General features: G+C 48.2%; 1 protein-coding gene across 10 annotated transcripts in view; it reads left to right on the plus strand.

Moving 5' to 3' along the window:
• NF2 (NF2, moesin-ezrin-radixin like (MERLIN) tumor suppressor) overlaps positions 1-12,995 on the plus strand; it is a 96,041-nt gene that overhangs the window by 13,295 nt on the left and 69,751 nt on the right. For all 10 annotated transcript variants that reach the window (XM_088660132.1, XM_088660133.1, XM_088660130.1 and 7 more), the window contains 3 exons: positions 9,207-9,332; positions 10,798-10,920; positions 12,215-12,298. In XM_088660132.1, coding sequence (XP_088516258.1) covers positions 9,207-9,332; positions 10,798-10,920; positions 12,215-12,298 — 333 coding nt within the window. The remainder of the gene's footprint in view (positions 1-9,206; positions 9,333-10,797; positions 10,921-12,214; positions 12,299-12,995) is intronic.

The raw sequence follows: 12,995 nt of genomic DNA on the forward strand, positions 1-12,995 counted from the left end.
TAAAGGGGGGAGGGGGGGAACCCAAAACTGTATACTTTACAAAGTTGGTATTGTTCTTCACCAGATCTTAACCTGTTACAGTATTTGTAAGAATGGATTCCAGATATCATTGAATTTGTCCATGGCAAGTCTGTGTTTATATGGAATTTGTTCATATGTTGCGAGTTTGTATCAGTCTTCAATCCAATCGTAGAAGGGAGCCACGTTTTTATTTTCCCAATTCTTCAGTATCAGTCTTTTTGCTGTGGTAAGGGCACGGAGAGTCCATTCACATTGTCCTTTTGTAAGGTTCCATGTTCTTAGTACCGTATATAATTCAAAAGGATATTTTGCTCTGTAAATGTAAGGTTGTTCCGTACAGTTCTGTTGATAGTTTCAGTTACCTTCTGCCAAAAATCTTTCAGCACGGTACCTCTGGTTGCGGACACGATCCGTTCCGGGGTGCCGTTTGCACCCCGAAAAGTCCGCAGCCAGAGCGGACCTTGGAAGTTGAACGGAATCCATTCTGGAAGTCCGTTCGACTTCCAAAACGTTCAGAAACCAAAGCGCGGCTTCTGATGGGCTGCAGGAAGTTCCTGCAGCCCATCGGAAGCCACAGAAGCCCCGTCGGATGTTCGGGTTCCAAAGAACGTTTGCAAACCGGAACACTCACTTCTGGGTTTGGGGCGTTTGGAAGCCAAAACGTCTGAGTACCAAGGCGTTCGGGATCCAAGGTACAACTGTAGTACACCTCTATACACCAGTTGCTGGCATTGCAAGTGGGGAGAGAGTGCTTTTGTGCTCAGGTCCTGCTCGCAGGCTTGCAATAGGGATCTTGTTGGCAACTGCAAGAACAGGATGCCGTCCTAGAAGGGCCTTTGGTCAAATCCAATAGGGCGCTTCTGATGTTTTCCCATGACCCTGAGCTCTTCCAAATAATTTGGAGCCACATCCATGCTGGATCATCATGCCGTCCTGACTTCATCTCTATCCACAAGTGGGCTCCTCTCTCCTAACATTTGCCATAACTTCGTAGCGGGTTGTAATTGCCTGAGGAGTGGTGGTGCGACGCTTGTAGGAAGGACACTGTCCCCATATTAAATTGCATTATCGGAGTGATGCTTTGGCTGCCTGCCAGGTGCAAATGACTCCTGTTGCAGGTTAATAAATAATGTACACCCTGTTAATAGATTTCCGCTCCCCCTTCCCCAAACTCTTGACATCCTGGCTAGAGAACAAGAAGAGCCTGTTAGGGCCCCCCCTTCTCCCATCGTCGGCTGGTTGCTGAGTTTTAAGTGTTTACTTTTAGAAAAACGACAACCAGGAGATGCTGATGAATTGCAGGCGGTCTGCACTTAGTTGAGATCATAAATCCCAGCCCTGCAAAATAACCGGCTTGCGGCACTTAGCCCTCTTTATAACCGGAGTTTATCCACGTATTCCGGCAAGACTTGCAAATATATCTAACAAACCATGTTAAGATAGAGCTAATGGAATATGACAGGACCACCTAGGAGAGAGCATTCATTCTCAAGCTGCTGGCTCAATTTGGGGTGTCTCGAGGCGGAGGGAGAGAGAGTGTGGCCCCCCCCCACCAAGCCCCATTACCCCCAGACGGGAGCCGGGCCATTGCAGCCCTTGCTTTTTATAAATTATGGCTCTGCCTCTAATGCAGTTTTTATTTTGGGGATATAGCTTTATTATATCATTCTGGCCACCACTCCGGATGATGGCGGGGGAAGAGCTGTGATGAGGAGCCTTGCTTTTCTTAGAATCATAGAGTTGGATGAGACCACAAGGGCCATCCAGTCCAACCCCCTGCCGAGCAGGAAACACCATCAAAGCATTCTTGACATATGCCTGTCAAGCCTCTGCTTAAAGACCTCCAAAGAAGGAGAGGTCTTTCAGTTAGTGGTGACCTTCATCAGATGTGTGTGCTAAATCTCACAGCCGCTGTGAGCAAGAATAGTGGAATGGATTGTTAGGAATACAGGAAGCTGCTTTATACTGAGTCAGACCATTGGTTCATCTGGATCAGCCTTGTCTACACTGACTGGCAGCAGCTCCCTGGGCAGAGGTCTTTCCCAGCCTTACCTGGAGATCCTGTCGGGAATTGAACCTGGGACGTTCGGCATGCAAAGCCGCTGAGCTACTACCGGTGTTAGAAACTCAGATATATAAGCTAGGCTGTAAATCAGGCTTACAGTTGCTAAAACGGAATGGCTCGTTGCCATTTTGGGGCCACACAGCTCGAAATTTTTATTTTTCAATATGACTTTTCAGTTCCTGAAATTCATTCTGATTGGGCAGATAAAATATAATGGAATTCTACAGGATGTGTTGCTGGTGTGTGAAAACAGTCAAGATCCAAGGATCCCCATGCAAGCACCTCCAAATGGTGGAAACGTCAGGCGCCATTGCCCGGGCATCTTCACTTGATCACAAGTGGTCGATAGCCAGTACAAAATGCACCTGGCTCCTGCCAAATTTTGAACGATCGCTACCACCCTTCCCATAAAATAAAGATTCTAGTCTTTATGGGTTTAAACCGAGTTATATAGGAAGTTGCTTTATACTGAGTCAGGTCATTGGTCCATGTAGCTCCATACGGTCTACACTGACTGGCAGCGGCTCCCCAGGATTTCAGGCAGGGGTATCTACTGGAGATAACAGGGGTTGAACCTAGAACCTTCTGTGCCCAAAGCAAGTGCTCTGCCACTGAGCTACGGCCCTCCCTGGTTTCCAAATGTTGATCGGAGGGTGCCAAGTCTGCTTTGACTTAGTGAGCACAAGGAACAGGAATGGGTTGAAACAAAACCCCACACAAGGCTTAAGGGCAGGAGATAAGGTTGATGGTAAAAAGGGCTCTATTTTGCTTGCTGCTTCAGAATGCCCAGCCAGAGTGTTGGCTGTGGGTTTCCAGGTACTGACGTGATCACTGCCTATACTGTGTGCTCAAATGGCGCCCCAAAAAGATTTGGGTCACGTCCACACCATTGCTTTAATCATGGTTTCCCTCAAAGTATTCTAGGCTGTAGAATTCCTAGAGCTACAATTCCCAGAAGCCCTTAGCAAACTACAGTGCCCAGAATTCTTTGGGGGAAATGATGCACTTCGAGTGTGCTTTAAAGGTACAGTGCGTACACAGCTTGATTGTAGACGTAAAAGTGATCAGAATAAACACCTGAGGCTGCTCAAACGCCACACATTTAAAGCACACGGTTTCTTCCAAATAATCCTAGTAAGCTGTAGTTTCCCATCGCAGAGCTACAATTCCCAGCACCCTTAGCAGATGACAGCTCCCAAGATACTTTGGGGGAAAACCATGCACTTCAAATGTACAGTTCAGCTTCTCCGAATTGGTTTTTAGCACTGAAGTGAAGGAATCCTACCATATGGAATGAGCAAAGGAGTGCCAGTAAAGTTTGATCTTAGTTAAGCTAATTGCGGAAAGACGTCGAGTGTGGATTTGTTGTTGAGCCTGTTGCCATTCGCGCGTACGTCTCGGAGTCTACGGCTCTCCCAGCAGCCGTTAAATTGGTGTTATGGCACTTGTGAGTCGAGGCATAAAAACCTAATAGCACCAGCAGCAATCAAAGTGCCTGTTTATGTGTGCAGGGCCAAATTGCCACTGCGGAGCAGAGTAGGGCGGAAGCCTCATTGGCATGAAATATCGGCGATCAATATCTTAAAACTACACTTAGAAATCATCTCTCTCTCTCTCTCTCTCTCTCTCTCTCTCTCTCTCTCTGTGTGTGTCTGTGTCCCCTGCTTCCACATCCCTGTCCTATGCGCTAAACACGATGCCTGAGAATGGTCCAAGAACTTCCCTGTTGGCTTTGTGCGGGCTTACATAACACCCCGCATCATTTGCAGTCTGCAGACAGGCTGCCGCTTCCGGGAGGGAGGGCTGCCGCCTCGTTTGTAGCCTGGAGTTTGAAAACACCAATTCCACAGGGTGCAGACCCTGCATCTGTGGATGAAAGCCTCTTTTCCTTGGCAAGGTTGCTGCAGGAATCCTGCATCTGCAAGCCCCTCCTTTCGCCGCCACTTTCCACTCCAGCGAATGGACGGGGCGCTTCGCCACATGGCGTTGTGCGCTCCAGGGCTCTCATTTCACTATTCTGTCTTGGCAACATTGATTTGTAAAATCCAGTTATTCTGTTTGCTTGTCTTTCTGTTGCATTTTCCTTCTTCACCTCCAACTCCTCCAACTGCTCGTTTTTGGATGCTCCACTGTCAGAGGCAGCAGTTAGTTGTTGGAGACCACAGAGGGTGCTCTTGTGCTCAGGTCCTGCTAACCTTTTTCTTCCACTGGCATCTGGCTGGCCACTGTGAGAACAGGATGCTAGGTACGGTGAGCCATTGGCCTCATCCACCAGGGCTCTTATGATACTCTCATATTTTTGAGCTCAAGGCTATTGGTGACCTCAAATGCCAACAAACCCAGGAGGGAAGGAAGGCTAACCAGCACCCGGTGTGGGGTGTCGGGGGTGGGGCTAAGCACCGTGCGGCGCATGCGCTGCTATGTACTGCGCATGCACGTGTGCAGTACGTAGCAGTGCTGCACATGAACCACGCGGCAGTTTGCAGACGGCGGTGGGATCCCTCCGCTGCAGCCGCGAGTGGAGGATCCTCCGCACACGGCTGTCGCGGTGCGATGGTGCCGGCTCACGCTGCCGCTCCCAGGGGTGGCGGGGCGAGCCCCCTGTAGGGTGCCTTGTCACCCCCTCAGAGATGGCACCTGGGGCAGACTGCCCCCCGCTTCCCTTCCTACACCACTGAGCAAACCAACATGTTCGCTAGCCATTACGGTCCACAAATAATAACATATTGGAGATCCCGAGTCACAAGGTGGCTAGGCTGGCCTCGACCAGGACCAGGGCCTTCTCAGTACTGGCCCCGACCTGGTGGAGCGCTCTGTCCCAGGAGACTAGGGCCCTGCGGGATTTGTCATCTTTTCGTAGGGCCTGCAAGACAGAGCTGTTTCGTTTGGCCTTCGGACTGACGCAGTCTGACCCCACGGTTACCCTCCCCTAAGGTTTTATTTATAATGGTTTTATCTTATTCGTAGATTTTTAATTTTAAAATTGAATTTTAACATTGTATTATTCTGTTGTTTTAACTGAATTGTTTCTTTTATATTTGTGTTGATATTATTTGTTGTTAGCCACCCTGAGCCCGGTCTTGACTGGGAAGGGCGGGGTATAAATAAAAATTATTATTATTATTATTCATACTCCCCTCCCCCTGGCGTCGTAGGCAGTGTTGACCCACATGGTGGCTGCTTCACGGGGCTGGTATTACCATCCCTTAGTCTTAATTTGCCCAGTTTTATTTCTCTTGTAATCACTAAGTGAAGCTAAACACTTTGAAATGGCCAAGCTCGACTCATCCTGTACTTGCAGCTGGCATCCGTTCATTGTTGGTAATGAACAACCTATCCATCCCGAACGTATGAAATGGAATATTTTCCACCAGAAAATAAGGCTTGGGGTGGTGGTGGTGGTGGTGGTGGATTCACATTAGTGGTGCCGGTGCCGGGGGGTGGGGGGTGGGGTGCAAGGCAAAAGGAAGTGGGATTAAAACCTCTCTTTGATGCAGTGGGGAGCAGTAGCCACAAGTGGGCAGTGTGCAATAACAGCTGGAGAAGGGAGAGTGAGCTGGAGCAGAGCTGTTGTGCCTTGTGTGAGGATTAATATTGAATGTTATGCCGGTGATCCTAAGACTTGAAAGATACTGACAAGGTGGGAAGGAGCCCCCCCCCCCCGCCTTAGTGCTTCAGAAGAGCAGCCATATGTCTCTCCCTGCAATTTTATCGATTCCCAGAGGTAGAAAAGCACCAGGATCTCGCTCGCTTTATTTCCTACTGGTGTAACACTTTTTTTAAATAAAAAAAAACCAAGCCAAAGCTTTCTTTTTGTACTGTTGATATGCAGCCATTTGAAAGACCACATCTTTTTTGACTGCTCCGATTTCCCTTACTCCAGGTGAATTTCTTTGCTCCCTACTAACCTTTGCTTTCGGGGACCCTGCAGGGAATGGTCTTTTCCTTGAAAGGCCTTTTCCTGATGAGGGCTGCAATCGCTTGGTGCTGACCTGTCAGGGGTGGGCGGGCGAGGGCACTTCTTCATACAGAGCATGGTTAAAGTATGGAACGTGCTGCCACAGGAGGCGGTGATGACCACCAGCCAACCAAGATGGCTTTAAAAGAGAATTAGACAAATTCATGACAAATTCATCAGCTCGGCCTCCACAGTTGGAGGCAGCAATGTTTCTGAATACTAGTTGCTGGAAACCGTAGGAGGGGAGAGGGCTCTTGTGCTGGAATCCTGCTTTTGGGCTTCCCATTGGGGCACCTGCTTGGCCATTGTGAGAGCAGGATGCTGGACCAGATGGGCCACAGGCCTAATCAAGCAGGGCTCTTTTTAGGTCTCCATTGGCAGATGACGAGGCATCTGATTTCTGGCCCTTGACATCCTTCTCCCTCCCTCCTCACCTACTAGGCCAGGCATCCCCAAACTTCGGCCCTCCAGATGTTTTGGACTACAATTCCCATCTTCCCCAACCACTGGTCCTGTTAGCTAGGGATCATGGGAGTTGTAGGCCAAAACATCTGGAGGGCTGCAGTTTGGGGATGCCTGCACTAGGCTGATGAGGGAGAAACGGATGACTCTTCTCAGATGTCTCAAGGAAATTAGGCCAAGGGGTGCATGTGTTCTTAGGTCTGTAGCTCATCCCCTAACTGCTGTAAGGGTAGCCTGGATATGGAAGGCTGAACTCTGTCCTACCTAGATGTATGTCAGTATAATACAGTCGTACCTTGGAAGTTGAGCGGAATCCGTTCCGGAAGTCCGTTCGACTTCTGAAACATTCGGAAACCAAAGCTTGGCTTCTGATTGGCTGCAGGAAGCTCCTTCAGCCAATTGGAAGCCATGGAAACCCCGTCAGACTTTCAGCTTCCAAAAGAATGTTTGAAAACTAGAGCACTCACTTTTGGTTTTCGATCGTTCGGGAGCCAGAACGTTAGACTTCCAAGGTGTTCGGGAGCCGAGGTATGACTGTAATAGGTTTTTAAGGAAGTCTGTATCTTCCCTTCATAAGAATACAAGAAGCGCCCTGCTGGGTCAAGCCAAAGGCCCGGCCTGTGCAGCATCTTCCTCTCCCAAACCAGACTGCCTCTGGCCAACCAGATGTCCAGATGGGAAGCCCACAAATAGGCCCTGAACACAACAGCACTCCCTCCCCATTTGTGATTCTCAGCAACTGATACTCAGAGGCATGCTACCACTGACAGCGGAGGGAGACCATAACATAGAGCCAGGGTGGTGTAGTGGTTAGAGTGTTGGACTAGGACCTAGGAGACCAGGGTTCAAGTCCTCAGTCGGCCATGAAGCTCACTGGGTGATGTTGGGGCCAGTCTCTCACTCTCAGCCTAAACTAGCTCAAAGGGCTGTTGTGGGGATTAAATGTGGAGGTGTGGGTGGGGAAACCATATATGCCACTTTGAGCTCCTTGGAGATGGGATATAAATGCAATAAAATATGTAGAGCGCACCTGGATCAAACGTGGGGCATCTCTTCCAGGTACCCTGGACCCAATCATACATAACAAAACCAGTCCCTGCGTATGAAAGTCACCTGCCTCCTTTCTAATACTTCCCTTTTGTTACCTGCTTTCGCATAACCACAGCATTAAAAAGCCCATGCTTTAATGCCTCCAACTGCTTAACTGAAGAATAATGCATATACGGGAAGGGAATGCAATTGCAACTCTAAAGAGAGAATGAAAGATTAATCCTCAGGGTAACTGCCTGATCAGGTTGCTTTAGCTGTCTCCATATTTCTATGAGCATTGCTCTGCTTACATAACCCATCTCCTTCTCCCTTGCTGCCCTGCATGCTCAAAATGTCTTCCCAAACACCTACAATGTGCCACTTCCATTCAGTGGAAGATGTGCAAAGTTAACCTGGTAGAAAGCACACAGGGATCCCAACGAGTATACATATCCTTATGAAATGGGATACATAATTTAGAGCCTTAAATCTAAATTTGCTGTTGCAACAGAACACGAAGACTAACTGATTGCTTCCCTGCAGAAGAGCAACTAAATTTTGAGATGTGTACACCACTGGTTATTCTTTTATTTCCTTCCCCACCCCCCTTTTTTGAGTGAAGCATTAAATTTGTTAGTGAATTCCATAGTTGCTGCAGTTCTTATTGAATTTTTTACTAGCGAGTCCCAGAGTGGGTTACAACAATTTAAAGTACAGAATTGAAAACAGTCAAAACCAATTAATCAGAGGGATAGGGTAGGCTCTGGAAAAAACACATCTCAGGGGTCAAAGGCTGGGGTAAAGAGAGGCATCTTCAGCATTTGCTGAAAGTTGTATAGGGAAGGTTCTAGATCAGGCACCCCCAAAACTCCGGCCCTCCGGATGTTTTGGACTACAGTCCCCATGAACCCTGACCACTGGTCCTGTTAGCTAGGGATCATGGGAGTTGTAGGCCAAAATATCTGGAGGGCCGCAGTTTGGGGATGCCTGTTCTAGATGCACCTCTGTTGAGAGTTCCACAACTTAGGGGTTGCCACAGAGAAGGCCCTCTCCTAGGTCACTCCCTGCTCCCCCTGAACTTCTGAGGGTTGCATAAGTACATAAGAAGAGGATGCTGGATCGGGGCAATGACCTATCAAGTCTGGCATCCACACTGACCACCGAGATTCCTCTTCTGGGGAACCCTCAAGGAGGACCCGAGGCCAAGAGCCCTCTCCCCTCCAGTGGTTTCCAGCAATTCAAAAGCATTGCTTCCTCCTCCAACCATGGAGACAGAGCATAGCCACCCAAGAGATTGTCAGCTGCAACGTCCTTGATGGCAGGAGCATTTGCCCACCAGACATGAACCCAGTTGGAAACCCCTAAATCAGAGATGGGGAACCTGCAGCCTTACAGATCTTGTTTGATCCCCAACTCCCATAATCTCCAACTGTTGGCCGTGCTGTCTGGGGCTGCTGGGCGTTAGTTTCCACAACAACTGGAGGACTCACAGGCCCCTGCTTCAAATGTTACAGAACAAGCAATCCCTGTGTTGCTTTTGTTTTTCTCCCATGGAGGTCTTATTTCTGCTTTTTCCAGTCTGGGGGCGTCGATGGACACGACCACACACCATCCAAAGCCAACTTGTGTCTGGGAGCAGGAGGCTGTAACTTTTGTTTCCCTTTTCTGCAGGTCAAGTGGAAAGGAAAGGACCTGTTTGACCTGGTGTGCAGGACACTGGGACTCCGCGAAACGTGGTTCTTTGGCCTGCAATACATGATCAAAGACACAATGGCATGGCTCAAGATGGATAAGAAGGTAAGGACAGAACGTCATGGAGCTGAATGTTGGAAGGTTCAGGGCAGAGAAAAGGGAGGAATTATTCCTGCAACGCACTTAGTTAAACTAAGGAACTCGCTGTTACAGGGAGCAGTGATGGCCACCAACTTGGATGACTTCAAAAGAGGATTAGACAGATTCATGTAGGAGAAGAGTATCAATGGCTACTTGCCAGGATGGCTGTGTTCTGCCTCTACAGTTGCAGAGGCAACAGTGATTCTGAATATAGGAAGGGAGAATTCTCTTGTGCTCAGGTCCTGCTTGTGGGTTTCCCATGGGTATCTGGTTGGCCACTGTGAGAACAAGATGCTTGACTAGATGGGCCGTTGGCCTGATCCAGCAGGCTCTTCTTACATTCTCATGGATTCCATGGGGACCTGTTTCTTAGTAAACTTGCCGTAAGATTCCTGCCTCCAATTCCTAGGTAGCAAGTGACTGTGAGTTCATTCCTGTAGCTCAGCTGTAACTTTTGCACAGTAAGCCTGAGTGTTACTAGGCTAGCATATCTGAGCTGCATCTAGTACTGGCTAATTCTCACTGGGGAAGATTTCTCCGAGATGGCTTTCCTCTCCTTAATCTGCTCCCAGGCAGCTGAAGTTGGATGACATTTTGGGACCAGACGTATGTTGTGCATTAAGAGTGTTTACTCAGCGTACAGTTCCCTCTAGCTGGATGTGTTTGCTTTGACTGATGGGGCTTTGCACTGTCTGCTACAAAATCTGTCAAAGGCAGCGGTGTGGTGCCAAGCAAATGCTTATGTCTTAACTAGCGACCTGGGGCTTTAAGCTATGCTGCGGTTTCCTAACTAGGGAAGCTCCGAGTATCAGAAGCTTTGCGGAAAAGAAAGAACTAGGCCAAACTGAGATAAGAGCGAGGAATTGTTTATTGGTGGATGTCCGGTTTCTCTGAAAAAATTGTAAAAAGTCTTAATTCTTTGAGAGAAGTCCCGTGATTTAAACAGGTCCAGCGCCGAGGGCCTTCTGGCGGTTCTTTCACTGCCAGAAGCAAAGTTACTGGGAACCAGGCAGAGGACCTTCACGGTAGTGGCGCCTGCCCTGTGGAACACCCTCCCACCAGATGTCAAAGGAAAAAAACAATTACCAGACTTTTAGGAGACATCTGAAGGCAGCCCTGTTTAGGGAAGCTTTTAATATCCGAAGGACTATTGTATTTTAATATTTTGTTGGAAGCTGCCCACAGTGGCTGGGGAAACCCAGCCAGATGGGCAGGGTATAAATATTATTATTATTATTATTATTATTGTTAACGTATGTGTGGATTTGCCCTGCATCGTAAGGCAGCGTAGGCTTCAACATAATGCTTTGTGCTGCTGGACAGTTGCTGAAGTTTAGTCTGCTCAGTTCTGTGTTAAGCAACTAAATGTGATGCTCCAGGCTTTTCATACATTCTTCCAAGAGATTAAAAGGGAGATCTAATTCTGCAGGTCCTGGACCACGATGTTCCAAAGGAGGAGCCGGTCACTTTTCACTTCCTGGCCAAGTTTTACCCAGAGAATGCAGAAGACGAGCTTGTTCAGGACATCACTCAACACTTATTTTTCCTTCAAGTAGGTGTCTTGTAGGGGAGACTCATGTTTGCCTGACCCAGCGTGAGGGAAAAGTACTTTCAAGTTGGAATGGAGGCATTGCATATTTCGGCAGCCAGGAGGGAGCTGTTGTTTGAAAATCCAGCGTCTGAAAGGGAGCCCTTAAGTGTTTAATTCTGATGCATTGCAGGGGTTGGGCAATATGTCCCTTGGGGTCCCTTCCAACTCTACAATTCCAATTCCGTGATTCCAGGGTCAGAGGTGAGAGTGGGCGGAGCTGTGGGTGTGAACCTTAGCTTTGCACAGTAAACCATAATCCAGCCACACAAAAGCCAGCGTGGTATAGTGGTTACGGGGTTCGACTGCAACCTGAGACCAAGGTTCAAATCCTCACTCAGCTGGTCACTGCCTCCCCGCCTCCCCTACCTTGCAGGGGTGTCGTGGGGATTAAATGAGGAGGAAGAGGAGAACCATGTATGCCCTCTTAAGCTCCTTGGAGTAAAAGCTGGGATATAAATGCAATAAATATATAAATAAGAAGTCGGAGGCTTTTACACCCCCCCCCCCCAATCTAGGGAGAGAATACATTATTACAGTTGAAGGACACATCCCAGTGTGACACACAAAGGATGTGGAAGGGGACCAGTGTTGGGTGTGGCATGGCTTTGGGAGAGAGTCCCAAGGCTAAGATAAAAGTCTGTGTTTCCCTGTCCTAGTCTACAGTGTTGTGCTTGGATCAGGGAAGAAGGCCTGGTCTATTCCTGCTTCGATTGGATGTTTCTATGGGATGTTGGGTTAAGTTGCTGCCTCTCAGCCACCATTTCCCCCTCTGTATAATGGGAGCAGTGACTTACCTCGCTGTGCCAAACAATATTTTGCATGTTTAAACGGGGGTTGGGGGCAGCATCAATTTGGGGTTGGATCCAGACTTGCTTGTATACATAGAGTAGACCAGGGGTCGGCAACCTGAGGCCCATGGGCTGCAAGCGTCCCACGGGGGTTGTTTAACTGGCCCACGAGCCGCCAGCTCGGCGAGTCCCCGCACGCTGCGCTAAATCGGCACAGCACGGCGCGGGGACTCGCTTCTGCAGCGCCGGAAATCGTGTCTGCGCAGACGCCGAAAATTGCAGGTGCCTGAAATTGTGGGTGGGTGGGGGCGATCCAGCCCACGGAGGGATCTCTGCTGGAGTGAACTTGCCCAGGCGAGGTAAACCTTGCCGACCCCTGGAGTAGACGTTTTGAAAAGGGAATCGTGGCCATCTGCTGAGGTTGTCTTTCTTAGCTGCGTTATAACTCCTGTGTTTTTTTAATTCAGGTGAAGAAGCAGATATTGGATGAGAAGATTTCCTGTCCCCCAGAGGCATCTGTCCTCCTTGCCTCTTACGCAGTCCAAGCCAAGGTAAGGACGGTGGCATGGATGGCTATTTTATTTTTCATAAAATTTATATACTGCTCGACTGTAAAAGAAACAAAAAACAAACAAACAAACTCAACAGCTTCAAAGTGGTTTACAAAAAGAATAATTAAATTATCCATAAATACACTTAAAAGACACTTAAAAGACAGCAACTTTAAACTTTCAAAAAAGAAATCAGTGATAAGCGAAAAAACAGATTAAAACACACATTATCATTCTACATATCTGGGTAGGCTCGTTGAAACAAAAAATGTATTTAGTAGGTACTGGAAAGATATCAATAGGCAGGGAGTTCCAAAGTGTGGATGAAGCCAAGCTGAAAATTTCCTACCAATGGGGAACGAGTATCATGTGATACCTGTAACAGTACTGGATTGTTCGGGGGGGGGGGCGTATGTTCGGGGGGGGCGTATACGTGGTCAAGTGACCCTAAGTTGTTACGGGCAATGGGCGGAGCCTAGGCCAGCTGTGGGCAGGACTAGCAATACGGGTGCAGCTCCTTGGTCTCATTTTGATGCTTTGTTGAAGAAACGTCAGAGCTCTTGTCTCCTATATCGCCACCATCATTTATTTATCACCTTCTACCCACATTTCTCAAGGCAGTGTCCAAAATGCAATAAAAACAGTTAAAAAAAAATCTTAGGAAATGACAGCAGATAAGTGTAAAAAGTAGATACTC

Source organism: Zootoca vivipara, chromosome 16 (assembly GCF_965207765.1).
Source record: "Zootoca vivipara chromosome 16, rZooViv2.hap1.1, whole genome shotgun sequence".
Taxonomy (NCBI): Eukaryota; Metazoa; Chordata; class Lepidosauria; order Squamata; family Lacertidae; genus Zootoca; species Zootoca vivipara.